Source organism: Colletotrichum jinshuiense, chromosome 1 (assembly GCF_051148585.1).
Source record: "Colletotrichum jinshuiense chromosome 1, complete sequence".
In the NCBI taxonomy this organism is placed as follows: domain Eukaryota; kingdom Fungi; phylum Ascomycota; class Sordariomycetes; order Glomerellales; family Glomerellaceae; genus Colletotrichum; species Colletotrichum jinshuiense.
In genome coordinates, this window is record NC_139302.1 from 380486 (window position 1) to 400038 (window position 19553).

At 53.2% G+C, this 19553-nt stretch overlaps 6 protein-coding genes across 6 annotated transcripts; 2 read left to right on the forward strand and 4 right to left on the reverse strand.

The window, feature by feature from the left end:
* Window positions 1-444: 444 nt before the first annotated feature.
* On the reverse strand, window positions 445-1070 carry EsH8_I_000093 (uncharacterized protein; the record flags this gene model as incomplete). The annotated part of the gene is made up of 2 exons (XM_083267506.1): window positions 445-614; window positions 677-1070. The coding sequence occupies 2 exons, from the start codon at window positions 1068-1070 to the stop codon at window positions 445-447; spliced, it is 564 nt and encodes a 187-aa protein (XP_083117944.1).
* A 2815-nt stretch (window positions 1071-3885) lies between these two features.
* Window positions 3886-4294, reverse strand: EsH8_I_000094 (uncharacterized protein; the record flags this gene model as incomplete). The annotated part of the gene is made up of 2 exons (XM_083267507.1): window positions 3886-4145; window positions 4267-4294. 2 exons carry the CDS (start codon window positions 4292-4294, stop codon window positions 3886-3888), a joined length of 288 nt encoding a protein of 95 aa, XP_083117945.1.
* A 968-nt stretch (window positions 4295-5262) lies between these two features.
* EsH8_I_000095 (flavin-containing monooxygenase) lies at window positions 5263-7267 on the forward strand (the record flags this gene model as incomplete). Its single annotated transcript, XM_083267508.1, has 4 exons — window positions 5263-5857; window positions 5921-6027; window positions 6092-7087; window positions 7139-7267. The coding sequence occupies 4 exons, from the start codon at window positions 5263-5265 to the stop codon at window positions 7265-7267; spliced, it is 1827 nt and encodes a 608-aa protein (XP_083117946.1).
* A 791-nt stretch (window positions 7268-8058) lies between these two features.
* On the reverse strand, window positions 8059-10533 carry EsH8_I_000096 (Zn(II)2Cys6 transcription factor; the record flags this gene model as incomplete). Its single annotated transcript, XM_083267509.1, has 2 exons — window positions 8059-9076; window positions 9134-10533. The coding sequence occupies 2 exons, from the start codon at window positions 10531-10533 to the stop codon at window positions 8059-8061; spliced, it is 2418 nt and encodes an 805-aa protein (XP_083117947.1).
* A 2711-nt stretch (window positions 10534-13244) lies between these two features.
* EsH8_I_000097 (glycoside hydrolase family 7 protein) lies at window positions 13245-14903 on the forward strand (the record flags this gene model as incomplete). Its single annotated transcript, XM_083267510.1, has 5 exons — window positions 13245-13787; window positions 13835-14039; window positions 14106-14316; window positions 14392-14761; window positions 14847-14903. The coding sequence occupies 5 exons, from the start codon at window positions 13245-13247 to the stop codon at window positions 14901-14903; spliced, it is 1386 nt and encodes a 461-aa protein (XP_083117948.1).
* Window positions 14904-17359: 2456 nt separating this feature from the next.
* Window positions 17360-18008, reverse strand: EsH8_I_000098 (uncharacterized protein; the record flags this gene model as incomplete). The annotated part of the gene is made up of 2 exons (XM_083267511.1): window positions 17360-17537; window positions 17938-18008. 2 exons carry the CDS (start codon window positions 18006-18008, stop codon window positions 17360-17362), a joined length of 249 nt encoding a protein of 82 aa, XP_083117949.1.
* Window positions 18009-19553: the final 1545 nt, after the last annotated feature.

The window sequence follows — 19553 nt, forward strand, 5'->3', positions numbered from 1 at the left end:
ATATGGAAGCCAAGAGACAGAGTTACGAGTTACGCCGTTGAACAGCAGCGGGTGGGGGGAGTGGCGGGCACACGACGGAAAATCCTCAACGTGAGCCCAACGGCCAGCCATAACCGTAGGACCGACCGGTCATTACCCCCCGGTTGCTATCGCAAGATATCGCGCGCGGTACGGTAAGCACATGAGAGGAAACCATCCAATGCTGCTGGTCAGCATGACTTTGTAAAAAGCAGGCCAGGCAGAGCACATTTGCGCTCAATCTCCCTACTGACATGTCTTAGGCTATGCCTACCAATATGAGTGTTTGCCGTTTAGTTTTCGATGCTGATTATTTTCGCAGCCCCCCAAAACGCCAAATTATGCCGTGCCGTGTCCATCCAGAAAGCAATGCTGCAACTGCAGCGATCCCCGTTAGGCGTAATACGAAGAAGAGTTTGGTTCAAGTCATTGCGCATCGACTCCCTTGCCCTTGCGATCCCCTGTTCTCCCAAACAGATCTCTGATGCTCCATGGCCTTTTATCGGGTTCGTCTGATGACCCGGAGGAGTTGAATATGGAAAACTTCGATACCGAAGAGCTAGATTTCGCCGGTCCGTAAACCTCAGTCGGCCGTCCTGGGGGTGCAAAACCCCGTCAGCGGGCCGAGCAAAAACAGCAAATAGCGATTTCAACTCACTGATATTCCCTGCGCCCCCGATCCCGTACCCCCTAAACTGACGATCCCTCACAGCAGTCTCTTTTACATCGTCTTCCTCCTCTGTACCGCTGCTGCCATCGTCGAAGCTCCTTCTCCTCCGCACCGGGGCTACCGTGCTCCCAGCAACGCCTGACTCGAACTTCGGTGTCGCGGGTGTGGTTGTCCCGCTCGTGCCGACCGGGGATGGCAGCGCTGGGGGCACTGACGCCGCGGGCCGCAGATTCACAGTGGACACGCTGCGAACAACGGCGAGTCGGCCTTGGACGCGAACGCGGTGCCGGCGCTTCCGCGTAGGAATGAGTTGGTTTGACTCAGGGTCGATTTCTCCCGAGTCATCTTGGGAATAACGGCGCTGGTTCGAGAAGGGAAGCATTGTCGATGTCTTGGCGGGAACCGAGGTTTTGGGTGCGGCGCACAGGGTGTTCGCGTTGGGTCAATTGTATTAGGCGGCGGGCTCGGGATGGACACGGGGCTGTCGGAAAGGAAGAAAAAGTAGGCGGAATATGCAAAGTGCCTCGGTTCAGAGGAGCGGAGGCATCAAAATGTCAATTCTATTTCATAAACTCGCGATTTTGGCAACTGTGGGAGTAAAAGGGGAAAAAAGAACTGGTCGTCGCATCAGCAGTCATCAGAAAGGGGGATGTTCTGCCGCCTAGAGACAAACAAAGAAGTTTGCTAAGCTCAGCCCAGTTCCGAGATAAGAAAGCGGCGCAATCAATCACAAGCAGCCAGCTCACGACGCGATTTCCTTCTGTCAAGCATTCCAGCAATCAAATCAGGGCCTTCCAGCCGTGGCGGCCAAAGGTCCCCCCAATCCTCATTTAACCTTGCATTAGCGCAGTCCCAGGGGGTGGTGAGGGGGAGCCCTGGACACAAAGACGAGAACAAAGCAATTCAAGGCAACATCGCCGGGGAGCCAGCCCGGATTTGCACCGGGGCCCGTCTTCTGCCTGGCTCCTTCGCCAGCAGCTGTTCGGAAGCCTGGGCCACACGAAGTGACGGGGGTGTCTCTTTTGTTGCTTTGGTGGATACCTGATCGATTTATGGGTAAGACTTGGAATTGGAAACATAGTGTCTCTCTCAATTGTCCAACCTTGGGGTTTCATTCAACGACGGAAAAGTGTCTCACAAGCTCATGGCGACCAAGTACAAATTGACGACGGCTTGCTATCAGCAGCGCAGTTCACATGTAAGCTACCATAGTTTTTCGAATTACCAAATGATTTGAAACCTTAGCAAGACAGTAGGACGGCATGCCTAAGCGTAGCTAGCGCTGGATGCTAACCGTCACCATACGATCTTCTGCATACCAAAGATATTTTATGTATGCAAATGCATAAAATTTACCTTTCTCTAAATTCGCTGCCAACAGTGTCAATGAAAGATGTGAAAGCAGTCTGCAAAATCTAGTCGAGACCGCCATGAAGACACAAATGCGCAGGAAGCTGGCAAGCAGAGACTATCTGGTGTAGCCCCCGATGCGAATCTGAGGCGAATCTTCGTGAAGTTTTCCTGACCTTCGGAATGTACTGTTAAAGAAGGTAGCATCACTGGGATGTCCATTCGCCTGTCGGGATTATAACGGAGTTGAATAGGTATAGTCATTGCCCAACCACAAACTGTGAATGCAAGCACCCCCTAGTCACGCCAAGATGTTACTCCGTCAAAACTCACTAGGCCACTAGTTATTGACGTCGCCGAAGGTTGCAATCACACCCACACTATTATGGCTTCCTCCGCCACTCTTTGGAATTTGTGACCTACCCAACGCTCAGCGGCAAGTTGGCCAAGGATCGCAAGATCCTTTACTGGCAGTTCCTCGTGGCGCGTCGGATATATCACTTCTCTAAAAGCATATTCGTGTCCGTGGAGCAATCTCTCAACAGGCGACAGGGCCGTAATCGGCATGACGATAAGCAACCTACCATATCTCTCACACATAATTATCCAGGAAACGGGCCGTGCCGGCGGCCTCAACCTCATAGTTCTTGGCGGCTAGGGCGAGATTGCCGACGCAGCCTACGAAGCCATACCTTCTTTTCTTTAGTCAAAGATTAGTCTCCACGACACCTTCGAAAGATATAGTTTCACTGATCCACAAAAGTTATTTTTACGAAGAATCACAGACCTGAAAGAAATAATGAAATAGGCAGAAAGACATAACATGTAGGAGGCGAGAGAGCCGTTAATAAACTCGGAATTTTTGTGTTCGGCAGGGTCTGGTATAGTATTAAAATTTTGGGCATAAAGAGGAATAGCTAAGCGCCAGAGATTTTACCAGATTGCCAAGAGATTACTGACTAAAACGTCATACGTTGGTGGGTTGAAGATGACTAACGAATGGTGACAACTTAGGGTCATCAACGTTAAGGAATTGTGTGAAGAGTTCCAAATGGGTTCTCTCCTTGAGTAAAGGACCCAGCCAATGATGTAGAGAAACATTGAAGCCTATGCTTAGATCAAGAAGATCTCTTGAGGGCTCGGACCAGAGCAACAATCGGCAAGACTTTGGGGACACTTTGAGGTGAAAGCAGAAGGTGAAAACGAGTTGCTGTCTGATATTCTGCCGCCATCCTGGTAAATGCTTCAGCTACTTGTATCAATTGAAGGCTGTCCTGTTTTATTTTTGTATTTCTGCACCTGGGAAAGACAGACAAATGATAAATACAGGGCGAACAAAATCAACAAATAAAAGTAGTTACTGACATCGATTATCGGCACCTTTGACAAGGTTCTGGATAGATCTTTAGAATAGGAAGCTCGATTCGGCATTGAATAGGACAGGTGATCCCGATCTAACCCCTTACACTCTCGATAAGATTTACTATCTCCATTTGCAGTTTTTCTCAAGCCAAAGTGGCTGTCTTGAAGGAAGTCGCACTAGACAACAGGGCCTTTGGCTTGTCCTGATCCTGTGTAATGAGTGACAGTGCCAGTCCATAGTCTCCAGACTCGTATCGAAAGCATTCTCCCACCCTACACTTTTCTTTCGGACAAAACGAGCATTGGGGCCTGGGGCTTGGGATTTTCAAGTTTTGATGCCCGCATCCACTTCCCCCAAATTCTGATTGTCTACAATAGCCGAGCTGCACTTCCTTCGCTGGTGGATTGTGTACTCACAAGAAAGGTCTCGCGATTCATGAACGACTTCGCGAACCCTAGTTTCTTCTCCAAGATGTCAACCAAGGTCACGCGTCAGGGACCTTGTAGACAAAGTCCTCGGGGACGACGAAATACTTGGAAAGGGCCCCTTGGGAGTCTGACAGGTCTGCCGTGATCTTCATATCCGGGAAGAAGTTGTAAAAGCCGTCTTTGCAGTTCTTGCAGCGTTGGCAGGGCAATCCAGGCTCGATTATAACGTTATCGCCAACCTTGGCCCGACGTGGCTGCGGCACCGACGGAGGCGACAACTCCTGTGGCTTCATGGCCCATGACTTTGGGTTCCGCACTGTCGAAATTGCGCTGGAATCTTTCCTTTTTCCAGACATTCACTTGGCCCGGAGCCAGTCGGATTCTAGAGGTGGGCCGGATGAGATTGATTTGCGTCGCTATCACAAACACCAACATACCGAATCCGCACAACCATGTCGTCTTCATTTCTAATTGTGGGTATATGGCAATCAATGATCTTTGCTGAGCTTGCGCCGCAAATAAACCACGAGGAGTATTGCGTTTCCGATAATGTAGCCATGCCGGGTCGGCCGGCCGGCCGATCGTTTCAAAGCCGATGCGGTAGACGTGGCTGATGCAACCAAACTCCAGTTCGCTAGCAATTCTCCAAGCTCTTTAGCAGTCATTACTGGATAATAAGAGAATATTGGCCGTCTAGGAGATGCCTTGGGCGGTTTGTTGACATTACGCGTGTAACCAGAGGATTTTTCCGCGTATAACGATTGAAACTATAATTCTTCCTGCTTGTCACAAAAGTCATCGGGTGACTATCGTCAGACCCTTATAATAGTCCCACAGCATAAGATAACACCTAACAAAATTCTTCGGCCTTAGTCTGCAGTGAATAACCAAGGGGGTTCTGAGATCCATACTTATCATTTCGTATGCTATCACCGTGAGATTTCTCGGCACTCAACCTAACTCTGGCGGGCAATAATCGCCGTGATAACTCCGTCTTACGCCAAGTCTATATGTCTTGCAGCAAGCCACCTCAAATTCCCTCAAGCAATCGGCTAAATCGAGCCAACTGTCACTGGTGGAACCGATGTGCATATAAAAGCCAGAATGTCGATGAGGGGTAAGCGGTCTCGGCCAAGCCCGTTGTACGTTGACTGACGGCGCGTAAAACGCAGCACTGCCCCAACTTTTGCTCCTTGGGTAGGTAACGAGTATCATCCTGATTCTACATGAAGCTCTGGACGTGGAAGGAGACCGTTGGAGAAACCTCAGTAGGTGAGAATGCTCGCCCCTCCTCCTTGACCCATGTGACTTCATTAACGCTTCATCGCAGTCAATTTCACATCAAGTGAACAAGTAAACGCAAGAAACTGCTCTCGTCTAAACATAATCTGAATTCGGCACCCTGGCTCTGTCTTCAAACCCCTTGGCCCAGCATGAGCAATAATGACCACATCATCAAACTTCCCACCATCAGAGAAGCGACAGTAAAAACGCCCGAAAATGCCCATGCGATTGTAAAGGAATGGATAGCGGAGTTCGAGAAGGTGCTATCAGAACCCCAAGGCATAGACCTTTCGACCGTCTTCCGCCAAGATGGATGGATACGCGACTTGCTCGGTCTCTCCTGGGACTTCCGAACAATCAATGGCCTCGAAAAGATTACCGCATACTTCAAGGAGAACATGCCACGCACGCGCCTCGGCGGAATCAGGTCCTGCGAGAAGGGAGCCTTCCAGCCGTCCTTCAAGGACTTGACGCCCACAGTCCACTGGGTAGAGAGCATGTTCGACTTCGAAACTAACGTTGGGCGCGGCAAGGGCATGGTGAGGTTGGCTCTGGAGCCGGACGACACGTGGAAAGCGTTCATGATCAACTTTACTCTTTTGGAGATGAAGGGGTTTGAAGCGAGCGTAGGCCTCAACCGACCGACAGGTTACGTGGATCCCAAGGGTGGTAACTGGAAAGAGAGACGCGAGAGACAACGCGAGTTCCTTGACGAGGACCCCGCCGTGCTAGTCATTGGAGCTGGTGAGTTTCCACTTACCCTGTTAGCTATATGTGCACTACTGATAGCATTCGCTCTTCATAAAGGCCACGCTGGTATCAATATAGGCGTTCGATTAAGGCACCTTGGCATTCCAAGTTTGCTGATTGACCGCAACAAACGCGTGGGGGACAGCTGGCGAAAGCGTTACAGAGTCAGTAAAGAGTCCATGGCCCTTGATAATCAAACTATATCACACTGACCTTTCCCCCTCGCAGACTCTTATGACCCATGACCCAATCCAGTACTGCCATCTGCCGTTCATCCCCTTCCCCGCGGACTGGCCCATGTGGATGCCCAAGGACAAGCTGGCCGACTGGCTGGAATCTTACGCGACCATTATGGAACTCAACATCTGGACAAGCACCAACATCGAGGCCGTAAACTACGATGATCAGAGCAAGACCTGGAGTGTTGATATCCGCAGGGCTGATGGAACCCTCCGCACCCTGCGTCCCCGCAATGTTGTGCTGGCTACAGGGCAGGCCGGTGACCCCATCACCCCTGTGTTTCCGGACCAAGACGACTTCAAGGGCGTCGTCTACCACGGCAGCCAGCATGAGGATGCCTCGTTGGTCAAAGACCTCGCCAGCAAGAGCGTCGTCGTCGTGGGTTCCGGCAACTCCAGCCACGACATATGCCAGGACTTCTACGAGAGCGGCGCGGCGGAAGTCACAATGGTCCAACGAGGCGGCTCCTACGTTGTCACGGCGAGCAAGGGCTTGTTGATGATGCACAAGGGCATGTACGACGAAGGCGGCCCCCCGACCGAAGACGTCGACGTCGCCGCCCAGAGCATACCCATTCCGGTGCAGTTTGCCCTCCACGCTTCTATGATCGGGTATATAACGGCGGTGGACCGCGAGTTGCTGGACGGCCTGACCGAGGCGGGCTTCAAGCTGGATTTCGGCCCCGACGGCAGCGGTATCTACCGCAAGTACATCACCCGCGGCGGAGGGTACTACATCGACGTCGGTTGCAGTCAGCTCATTGCAGAGAGAAAGGTCAAGGTCCGCCACAGCCCGGAGGGGATCGCGGGTTTCGCGCCCAACGGGCTTGTTCTGGCCGACGGCACGACCTTGGAGGCGGATATCGTCGTCCTGGCGACAGGATACGACGGCATGCGGTCGAGCACGCGCAAGATCATGGGCGACAAGGTGGCCGACCGGGTCCAGGATTGCTGGGGCCTAGATGAGCAGGGTGAAATCAATTCTGTATGTTCTCGACCGACTCTATACTGACATCTCGCCGCTAACTTGAACTAGATATGGCGAAGCAGCGGCCACCCAGGGTACTGGTACATGGGCGGCAGTCTCGCCTTGTGCCGCTCATACTCTCGCCTGCTGGCTCTGCAGATCAAGGCGGTGGAAGAGGGTCTTTTTGTTCAGAGTTGAAGGTCAGTCCTTTGTGTGATTTGTACGTGGGATACGCCAAGTATGAATAAAACCTCGCGTCGGAATGATCACAGGATTGGTAATAAAGGGGCTCCGCTTTCGAATCAAACAGGGGGTATTATTTATCTACATGCCTGCCGCCGATGCACCCCGTAGATGTCTAGAGACGAACATAAAGATGCCGAAAGCCTTTGACCCCACCGCTTTCAGCAATAGCGGCTTCAGGCGCAAAGAATGCCATAACCTTCATTACTAGGTGTAGCGTATCCATCTCCACCCTGCACTTGACGTCGTGGGCGAGACAGACGACCCTTCACCTAGAAGCGGGTGTGCCGTAACAAGCCTCAGCAGGTTCCCAGTGTTTACAAGTGCGCGACAGTGCCGACTGTAATATTGCCAACCGTTCATGCATATGGGTTAATAGGCGCAGTGTACGTCACCAGAAAATGGCAAGTTAGGGTGCAGGCGTGCATAAAGTGCCATCATTATGAACTTGCTAGCTAGTCCTAGCAAGCTTTGTCTTGGTATACGTTAAACTAACTCTGAGGTTGGTCCTCGTGATGAGACCAAGCATCAGTAACTCGACGAGACATACAGCGATAGGAAGGGACATGACCGAGCCCCGCGTATCTTCTCTCAAGTTAAATGCCATTTTGACGGATGCTCAAAAGTTCCGTCGTAGAAGCCTTCCAGCCCCCTTTTTGATGTTACTCCCCCCGCCCTTGTCGTTGCTCGGGATTCTCTCTATCCTGGGCGGCGGCGGCGGTTCCAGGCAAGCATACTGTACATCCTCATATGCTGCCAACAAACCCGCCATGGGATGCAAAGCGTTGTTGATAATCGCGCAAATGAGCCCAGTTGCGCATTTCTTCTTCCTCGTCGTGCGGCGTCATGTTCTCTCCAGCCATGTTGCTGCCGCTCGGACCAGTGCCTTCCAGCTTGAGCAAAACGTCAATGAGCTTCACCAGTGCTTCTTCAGACTTCATGGCTACCGGGCCTTTACGCTCCGGCGCATCGTTAAGAAGAGTCGAAGCAACCTGTCGGATTTTGTTGATCAGAGAACCACCATTGGGTTCGAGGTTGCGTTGCGAGATGGAGCCAAGTACGTGGAGCAGATTCTGCACAATGAGTTCCCTCTCGGCCGTCATGAGCTCAAAGACACGTGCTGCCTCGGCGTCCTCAGCCTCCTTGATAGCCTTCTCTTCGGGGCTTTCGCCTGTTTGATCGTCCGGGTTCGGGTCCGCCAGGTGCACATCGCGCAGGTTAAAGAACAGCTCGACGTAGAAGGAACGGGTTGCCAACTGAGAAATGTAGATGTTGGCCTTTTGGATTTCGTACTGGAGCTGACGGCGCCGTTGCGGATGGTTCTTAATCACATTGCGCACATCATTGGTAGGCTGGTTGCTAGGGTAAGCAGGAGGCACATATTGGAGGTCGGCATCATCCAGGGCACCAAACCCGCTCGATTGCTCGTGAGAAGCGCTAAGCTGGAGCTCAGGGGGGAGACGATCGACAATATCCTTGGCAGCAATGAGGGCGTCTCTCAGCAGGCCCCTCTGATCAGGCCACGGCAGTGTGCTCATTCCGTAGACGAGCTCCACGCTGACAATAGCATTCATGGTTGTGTAAATGTCGATGGCGAACCGGTAGCCCGTGAGCAACGTGACGGAGCTCTCAGAGGGATACACGACCTCGTTGGCCATGATGTAAAGATCGTCAACATTCTCAGGGAGAGCGGGGTATGGCAGTCCCGGGGTTGAGGGAGCGATGACCAAGTCCGCGTGAGAGGCGCCTAACTGTGAGAAGGACCTACAAGGCATTAGTGATGGGATGTGGTTGTGGAGAGTCAGTCAGGAGCGGGCTCACCTAACGCCCAGCAAGAGGCACCAAAAGATGCGCTTGCCAATCTGGTCCTTGATATGGTGGAACGGTAAGGGGTCCGGCGAGCAATTGTCGTTTCCGAACGTGGGGAGCTCGTTGGGGTGCTTGGGCCGGTGAAAGCCAAGCTCGCGGATGAGAGACAGGCATTCGGACGTGAAGTGGCGGTATCGGTTTATTTCGAAGGTGTAACCAGCTGCGAGACCGAGGAAATAGCTGGTGGCTGCGTCATCCAGCGACTTGGGCTGCTTCAGGGCCCACCGAGCGCCTCTCGTATCGAGAGCAATATCTCGGCACTTCTCGATCATGACTATCGCCCTGGGAAACAGATGGGTGCTGTGCTGAGTCTTGAGGTGCTGCCTAGCGCTGCGAGGAAACGAAGCCACAAGAGCGGCGATCATGGAGGCCAGCAGGCCAAGGAACTCGGGGTTCGTCCTGTCCTCTCTGTTCGCAAATGAGTGTCTGAATGTGGGTTCGTGGGGAAATGGGGCGAGCGGGTGTATGTAGGTAAAGAAGTCGTCGATCAGCAACTCGAGTATAGGCAGCGGGGCGATGGCCTCTGCATCGAGCCGGGCCGGGCCCTCTGCTATAGACACCAGAGCCTGTGCAGCATTGTGCGGAGATGGAGACGGGGTCACAGCCGCGCCGTAGGAGGAGAAAGCGGCAGTGGTGGGCGATATGCCGGGCTCGATTCTCTGCCTCCGAGCAGCTCTGGCAGCCTCGGCATGCTTGTTGGGGGGGCCTCGTCTCTTCAACTCGCGGGTGAAGGTACAGTCGACGTTGAGCTCGCGGCATGGTTGGCATGGAGGGCCAGATTCGTCGCATTTGACCTTGCGCTGGGAGCACATGTCGCAGGCGCGTCGTAGGCGCGTCAGCTTCGGGTTGACGGTCGGATCTCGTGGTCGTGAGAGGGGCGGCATGGGCGCGAATGCTGGGGAAAAGGCTGGAATGGCGCCCTGCGAGACGGCACCGAGAGAGCCATCGGCGGCAACGGGAGAGGCAGACGGGGCCGCAGCTGTTGAGATCTGCGGCGCCTGTTGCGGTAGGTGCTGGGGCGGCGGAGGCTGATGCTGCTGGGCCTGTTCGAGATCGACGACGGAGGGCATGGACAGATGCTGCTGCTGCTGCTGCTGCTGCTCGAGGGGCTGGTGTTCATGTTGCTGTTGGTCATCGACAGCAGCGGCAGCGGAACTCAGATGCTGCTGGACATTGTGAATGGCAGCGGCTGCAGCTGCATCGGAAGCAGCCTGCAGAACCTGGAGACCATTGCTGGCGTAGGCGTGGGCAGTAGCTTGCTGCGAGGCAGTGGGCGACACGGGCGGCTCAACCTGGTGTTCTGGCGGCGGCGGCTGCTCCTGTGGCTGCTCCTGGTCGGCCAACGACGACATGTCGAACCCAAGACGAGGCAGAGCCGGCGATGGCCCTTGGGTCTGGTCAGTCTGATTCCGCGGCGCGGCGCTGGGTCGAATGGCTGATTGTCGGAGAAGCTCCGGCTGCGATTCGGGACGGCAGAGCGGGTTTGTCTGTGAGTGTGCGTGTGCCTCCAAAGTGGGTGCGCGGAGGTTTGCAAGGCCTCCTCTTCTGGTCGTGATTGAACCGACGAAAGGCGGTCAGCGGCGGGATAAGTTCGGGTAAACAGCTGGCACTGTGCCCAGCAACACTTGCCAGGGTGGCTCGCCGCAAGACTTCGATAGGAAGGGCTGTGCGAAACTCTGACCACACGGCCCCTCCCCAGCCCACGCCCCTTGCATGACCAAAAAGGGCTTAGCGATATCCACTATTATGCATCCAGGACCCATAAAAGATTATCGCCCAAAAGGACCACTTATCATGGCATACATACATATTACTTACTTGTCATACCGGCGTCCGTACCGTACACTACTTACGGATACATAGCATAGCATGGCATGGCATGGCATGGCATGGCGCACCGCATCGCCCAGCATCGCCCAGTCCAGCCCAGCCCAGCCCAGCCCAAAAGCCGCCGGTGACAAACTCTCGATGTTGTTGCTGCCATTCGCTACTGCCTTGCTAGCCTTGAGAGATCACTCGCTGTCATGGCCCGCCAGCAGCTTCATTGTGCGTTGACCGAGACCTTTTGGGAGAACTTACAAACTATGCACCAGTCACACCCTCGCTGCGCCGCCCGCCGAGCCATCCGAGACCCCATCTTCCGTCCCATCTCCAGTTGCGAGATGATCGGACACACCACAGTTGAAGCTCTCCTCGCCGTGTGTTGTGTTTGGGGCGAAGCGGGGTAGGTAGCTCCGATTGCTTGTGCTTGTGTAAGTCGCACTCGTATGAAGGATGCGATCGAATCCTCGTCTAATCCTCGCCCAAGGCCTTGTGCTGTCGCTTGTCTCCCAGCCAGTCCGATGTTGGCAGGTCGCAGCCGGCTTTTTTCGGTCCATTCTCACCTTCGCGCGGTTGGACCATCGGGGCAAAATCAATATCGAACCGCCAATGGGCAAATATTGACGTTGGATCAAGGTCATATATTCCGTGACCATCCCCGGCTACCCCACCTCTACTCGGTCGACGTAAGTGGTCAGCGTCACCCACTTCGTTCCCGAACGAGCCCTCTTTCGCATCGTGTGTGGTGGAATGTTTCTGGGTCGGCTGAGACCCTCCTGGGAGCCACATTAATTGCCGGCCTTCCAGGAGATTTACCCCGGACTAGGGTAGCATCCGGGACTGAGTCTAGCAATAATCTTTGGCCACATGACAATGTCGTCCGTCCCGAGTTTTAGCTGAAAACCCCGGGCTGCCTGGGGGCTTGTATATTAGCCTGGCAGGATTGAAGTTGCCAGCTTCAGTCTCACCTATGCCAGCCTCTTGCTCTTGTGTCTCGCTTCACATTGTCGCATCTTGGTCGACAACACTCACGCAATTTTTGCAGGAACCCAATCACTCTCAGGTGCAACTGGAAAGTATAAAGGCGACGCGAAACGTGCCAGGAAGCTAGATATATTCTAAATAGAATGGTAGACTCTGGGCCCAGTTCCAGCTTCAATCTTCCATGGTAGTGTAGTGTACCTGGACCTGTGTTGATCATCGCACCTGTAACCAACCACACGACGCCTTTTCTTTTCATGGTCAGGGGGATAGATACCCACCCTTGAACGTTCATTGTAGTCTCTCCTCCAATATTCCTATCACGGTGGCTGCTACTCCAGACCCCGTTCTTTGTGACCATGACGGAGATATTTCGAATAATCCAGACTACATGGCAGTAGCTGTAAGCCCACGATGCCTGTCTTGGGCTTGTCATAAGACTTGGCAACAAAGGCTTGTTCCGAATTGGCACATTGGCCGCTGGAACGCTGAAGGCTTGGCAGCCGAGCTTTCTGAACAGCTACGAAAGATGGTGCTTTCTGTTGTTACTCGGTGATTTTGGGTCGCAGCTACGCTACTCATCCTCGCGCACAGGGACTCCGCGCAAGGCGAGATTGCATCCTGATACCACTTAGATATTGAAACAGGTTGACAAGTTCCATCAACTCGTATGTCCCAGACTTCTAGGTTTGCGGAAACGGCATCCTATATCCCGTCCAATCCATGACATGGCCTCCGTCTCATGCTGGCAATGTTACCCCGGATTATGGCATCCTGACAACGCAATTCGCCGCCCCCGCACCTGCATGGTCTACCGGAATAAATGAATTTTTATATTGCCCGGAGGGACTTACTGAACGGTGGTCGTTTCCACCGAGACAGGCACCGGGTTTCGGTGCCAGTCTTTGCTTGTCTTGGGCATCACATCTACACTATTTGGCACCTGCCTTGGATGGATCTATACTCATTCTTGCCAGACGGATGTAAACCTCCGCGGGAGGATTGAGAAACCCTCCGCCCTCGATGGGAATCTCCTTTGAGGATTCTCTGCGCAGAGCCCAACTCAGAAATGGTTTCTGTGAGCCTGCGAGCTCTGGTGTGAGAACGGAATCTAAACCTCCTTGGTTCACGCCGAGCCAAGATTTGGGCAAGGCTTGGGATATAAAAGGGCAACGGAAGTACGAGGGATGTCTTCAGGAGTCTCATGAGCTTTGTTCTCTAGTCAGACAGTCTTCGACAGCTGAAACAAACAAATCTCAAGATGCGTTCCCTCTCCATCCTTCTTGCTGCCATCACTGCCGTGTCCGCACAGCAGGTCGGCACACAGCAGACCGAGACCCACCCCAAGTTGACCTGGCAGCAGTGCACTTCGTCCAGCTGCACCACCGTCAACGGCGAGGTCGTCATTGACTCCAACTGGCGCTGGCTCCACGAGACTTCGAGCACCGCGAACTGCTACGATGGCAACAAGTGGACGGGCAAGTGCACCACCGCGACAGACTGCGCCTCAAAGTGTGCCCTCGAAGGCGCTGACTATGCCGGCACGTACGGAGCCACTACTTCGGGCAACGCGCTCAGCCTGAAGTTCGTCACGCAGCACGCCTACGGGAAGAACATTGGCTCTCGCCTGTATCTCATGAACTCCGCGACCAAGTACCAGATGTTCACTCTTACCAACAACGAACTGGCCTTCGATGTCGACCTCTCGCAGATTGACTGTGGCCTGAATGGCGCCTTGTACTTTGTTCAGGTCAGTCATCCCATGACAATCACTTTCATTGATATTGTGCACAAGGACAGGACCGTGAGAGATGCTCGGGGATATCATGGACAGGTGCTGACTTGACATAGATGGACGAGGATGGTGGCATGGCCAAGTACTCCACCAACAAGGCTGGTGCCAAGTATGGCACGGGATACTGCGATGCCCAGTGCGCCCGTGACCTCAAGTTCGTCGGCGGCAAGGCCAACGTCGAGGGTTGGGTTCCGTCATCCAACGATGCCAATGCCGGCGTTGGTCCTTACGGTGCATGCTGCGCCGAGATGGACGTCTGGGGTATGTTGCGCCAGGCTCAGTTCCCCTGGGCATTGTTCGCAGAACATTATTGTTGACCATTCGCAGAATCAAACTCCCACTCGTTCGCCGTCACCCCTCACCCGTGCCAGAACAATGCGTACCACGTCTGCGAGACGTCGGGTTGCGGAGGTACCTATTCCGACGATCGGTTCGCCGGCGACTGCGACGCCAACGGCTGTGATTTCAACCCCTACCGTATGGGTGTCACCAGCTTCTACGGCAAGGGCAAGACGGTCGACACCTCGAAGAAGTTTACGTGAGTACCTCTCCCGCCACTGGGCAACATGTCTCCGTCGGGCCGCGAAGCAACGAGCTAACAGGTACGATACAGCGTCGTCACCCAGTTCTCCAACAACAAAGTACAGCAATACTTTGTTCAGAACGGAGCCAAGATCAACATGCCAAACTCGACCATCAGCGGCGTCTCGGGCAACGCTGTGACCCCAGACTTCTGCACCAACCAGTTCAAGGCCTTTGGCGATCGCGACCGCTTCTCTGAGGTCGGCGGCTGGTCCAAGCTGAACTCGGCCTTCAGTGGCAAGTGGGTTCTCGTAATGTCTCTCTGGGACGACCACTACGCCAACATGCTCTGGCTCGACTCGACATACCCTCCCGAGAAGGCTGGCCAGCCCGGCGCCGCCAGAGGCGACTGCCCAACAACCTCCGGCGTCCCCTCCGATGTCGAATCCAATCTCGCAAGCGTAAGTGGTATTTTCGGTGGTGTGAGGTTGCTCGGTGAGAGTTTCTTTCGTGCGATGCAGCGCTGACGATGAACCTGATGTATAGGCTACGGTTACGTATTCCAACATCCGCTTCGGACCCATTGGCTCTACTGTCAAATAAGCGCGACGCAATCTGTGATTGTCGGGACCTTGGTGACCATGCATCTGCAATTGGCCACCCCTATGATCACGAACGGCATTGTTGCGTATTGTTGGTATGTACGGTTGAGTGTGCGCATGGCTGGGCCGAAGGGGCGAGTCCGAGATCGAGGGAAAAGAGGCCCAGCATTCGACGCGGGAATTGTCTTCTGCTGTCGGATTTCGGCTTGGATGGTTGCAGGAGGGTCTGGAGTGATGGTTTCTCTTCGAATGTAGTCAGTAAGGTAGTTGCAAATTGTCGAATCGATATCAACCCCAATGTCCTTTTTCCGACATGGGTATGGCTGAGTGCATGTGGCATTGGGCAACCTCCATCCCAGCCATCTCGATGAGATAAGTAGGTACATAACTATACACGGGTTTTATTTATTTTTAATTTTTACGACTAAGATAAAACCAAAAAAGAACACAGGCGGTGGGGGGAGGGAGGGACGGTGGGCAGGTTGAGAACAGGTTTCTTGCCCAATTGGGGGCGTGTCACGCTGATATTTCCGCTGACCAGTCATGGTAATCATTTCCTTGAGACTAAACTCTGGGAACGCGAGACGCGCCAATCAGCTTCAGCGCACACACCGGACCCCCTCCGGTGACGTCCTTGGATAGTCAGAGCCAATACATTAAAATGCTAGACTACCGAAGTGACTCTTTCCCAACAGATGTGACTGGCGCAGAGATAATGACCAATACGCACAGGGTTTGGATCAAGAACGTATGCACAACCGCCTGTTATCGGACATTGTAATGCCTTAATTGCATAACAGTGCCTTGACTTGTCGGGCTGCCGGGAGAGCACAAAACGACTGGGACAGAGAAGACGTGCTAGTGGCGACGTGCCAGGGCGTCCGACAGCAGTCTTGCAGCTGATGCTGATACTTACCCCTCAAACTCCCCCCCCTGAAGCGCGGCACGAATATGTAGTGGGAATTATAGGTGTTCCAGCCCCGTCCTAGGTATCTAGCATTCATGTCCTTCGACTGATGGTGCAATTATTGTCAAGCAAGATGCTGCATCTTTTATAAGAAATGGTAGGCATGGGCAGCGGCTTCAATCACATGTTTGCTTCAGACACAAGCTTCAAAGTTAACACTGGTTGATGGATTGCTCCAGCCCTCAGGTTTGCTCACCCAGTGATCACCTTTCCCGTGGACCGGAAGAAACCCTCCGGCATGAATAATGATTAACGGAGTCCGCTCCGCACCTGTCGCTGGAAAACTCGTTGGAAAACCATGACCAAACGCCAACACATTTTGGTCTTTCCTACTTTCTGTCTTGACCATTAAGGTGTAAAGTCGCCATTGAGATTGGACAACAAAGCACGCCCTCTGCAAACAAGCAGGGATACTTCTCCTGACAGACACGCCATGTCTGCCGTGGTTGGAATTGGAGAGACATACAGAGACAAGTATTCTGGTGGCACATTAGCAAAATGTTAGTGCACCCTGCCTGATGCGGTTGTTGCTTACGCTACTGAGTCAATCTGTCGTTAACCCCCCAGTGAATGCTTCTCCCCTGTTAAGACTACCTCTACTGGGTTGCTGGGAAGGAGATTGCCAGGCCTAGGTAGCTAAAACATAAGGTGTGTACGGAGTGCTCCCATCACTATTCCATTTTATTGGGAACTTGGTTGTTCTTCCTCCTTCTTTTCTGTCTTGTCAACCCCCCTGGACCGCGGGGATAAGACCCAGCGCCGTTAGGTCTCATTGCTCGTTCGTGCCTTTATTTATTTTTTTACGGGAGTTTTACAAATGGGCTCGAACACGGAAGCCATGCATCCCGACCACGATGGGAAGCCTTCTGCCGACGATCAGACAAGCCTAAAATCTATGGCCGTCTTTCGAAGAATTATGCCTGCAGTTACGGCCGACGGCGGCTCCAGTCAAGGAACGCTCACACCCACGGAGCCGATGGCGAAATACCCACGGCACCAAGTCCCAGCTGCCTGTCTCCAATGCCGGAAGCGGAAAGTAAAGGTAAAGTCTTACATGGTTCAAAAACTTTAGTAAATATGGTTTCTCTTTTTCATCGAAACGGCGACCCCCCTTGGTTGATTTTACTACTGCGTACTCGCCATCGTAGTGTATCGGCTCTCCCTGGATAGCCGCAATAGCCTAGGAAGCGGTTATCCTGTCGAGTGGGGAAAAGAGCCCATTTTCCCTCGGTGCTGTTTTCTCTTCCTACAACTTCGGGCTCATTAGGGGGAAATTTCAAGAAATTTCCGCACCAAGGAAGCAACAAAACTGACAAGAATGACCCCGTTTCTAGTGCTCGGGAACTCGCCCGACCTGTGGGCGCTGTTCCAGTCAAGATGTCGTGTGCGAGTGGGACACTGAGCCCGACACCTCCCGCGTCGTTTCGATCCGCAAACGCAAAGAAGAGCTCGAACGCGAGAATGATGACCTCCACCAGTTCCTACGCTCTCTATACTCGCGACCCGAAGAGGAGGCTATCGAGATCTTCAAGCGACTGCGGATGTCTGGCGATGCGCTCCAAGTACTTGACTTTGTGCGCAGCGGCGACCTGCTGCAGCGGCTGCATGTTGGCAAAAGTGCAAGCCCACGCGAGCCCGCGCTGACCAATGCCGATGATGTAGATCGGCCTATAGGCTTGTTGAAAGTCCCTGCGAAGCCTTGGACCGATCTAGCCAACGATAGTCTTGTCTCGGAGTTGATTACCAGCTTCTTCACGTGGGATGAGCCATTTCTCCTCGCGTTCGTTGATCAGGAGAGTTTCCTCGAGGACATGCGCAAATGTTCGCCAGAGACGACGACATATTGTTCCCCCTTGCTGGTAAACGCGATTTGTGCGCTGCGATGTGTATGTACCGCGACTCGACTGCGATCTCACCGGAGCAGTAGATCCCTTTTGGGGGGAGAGCCCTTCAGCTAATCTTTTATTTGTGATTGAAGCAAAACTCAAGAAGCGCAAAAGCCTTCGGAATGGCAAACGGACACGATATGCGACTTGCCTTCTTCGACGAAGCCAGGCGTCTGCTAGACCTGGAGTGCGGACGCGTTTCGTTGGCCACCGCCGAGGCCATGTTCATACTACACCTAACGGCGGCGGCCATGGGTACGGATCGCGCCACGCGGATGTACCTACTTGCCGCCTGTGACATGGTCCAGCGGTTAAAATTTCCTCTAAACGAAGTAATCGAGAAGAATCGGCGGGAACAGCGGATATTATCGAAGGCTCTTTGGGGGATGTACTGCTTCGAGAGGTTGGTAACAGGAACGGATTTCGTCGCAGCGAGGGGTTTGGGTTAGCTGACAGCGGTGCCGCTCTAGTATTTTCGCTTTTTTATACTTGCGACCATCACTCCTTCGGACGCCATTGGTTCCTCGACTGTTTGTCGGTCAGGATACTCAACCATCGCCAGAACAAAACGATGACCGAACCGCTACGATGCTGAACTTCACCTGCGACCTGTCAATAATCTTTAATAATACGATGGAATACAACAAAAAAGTAGAAGCGCACGAGTTAGGGAACAAGGAGGATATTCAAAGACGGCTAAGTCTGTTAGGGGAGTTGCAAGCTCGCGGAGCGAAAATACCCCGCGAAAATCAAATTGGAAGGCCATTCGATCCTTCCATCTGCTACCTTAGGTTAGAAAGCTTCATCCATACCGCTGCTAGCTCTTTTTCGTCGTCATGAACTAACCGCCTTAAATAGGGCATACGAAGACCAGATAATACTCGCGATATTCCGCCCACTCGAGCCTGGCGTTCGACTCCCGCAGCACGGCTACGTCGCCGACCTCCTCTTGTCACATTGCACGCGCACCATCGATGGTTTCGAAGAATACGAGCGAATACTCTCCCTCAAGGAGTGCTCTAGCATGCTTTTGATACCGTTGTTTAACGTCGCCGTAACGCTGGCTGGCGGCCTTTTACACCTGGCAAAGAGTCGCGAGCTGTTCGCACGGACATGCCGACTGATACGAGGTCGAGTAGACGACTTCGCCTTTGCAGGCTTCCTATTGCAGGGCCTCATGGCGATGGCTGCAAGCAGCGGGGATAAAATACCAGAGGTGGCAAAACAATGGTTTGAGGGTCTGCAGTTCGACGAGGGTATCACAAGAGACGTGCCAATCAGCTTCGTGCTTCCCTGTCACGGGGACCAGAGGGGCCAGCAAAGTGACGTTGGGGTTCAGTTGGGCAACCTGATTTCTAGTTGGAGTGGTTTGTTACCATCCAAGTAGTCTCTCTACTTCCCTTGTGCTCCTGTGGCCTTCGACCTCGGTGCGAGACGCAGTAGCGAATAGGCGGTGGCGGGTTCAAAGTTCGGGCCCACGTCACAAGAGCTTACCATCGGAGATTTGGTCAATATTTGCATCCTAATCACGGAAGCCGCAGCTTTTCAGGCCTTCGTGTAACGATTGCCGCCTTAACTTTACGTTAACTTGATGATGATGATGACGATAATGATGGAGGCAGGCTATTAACAATTCAGTCTGGTAGGTGCTCCTTTCGACCCTATTCTTCTTGCCTTGAGAAACCCAAAAAACTACATGGAACCAACCGGATGCTAATTTGTAATAGTACCTTCAGTCGATGTCGACTTGCAAGACGCGAGTGTGTGTGCGCGACGGCAAGAAGCAAAGTTAGTTCAA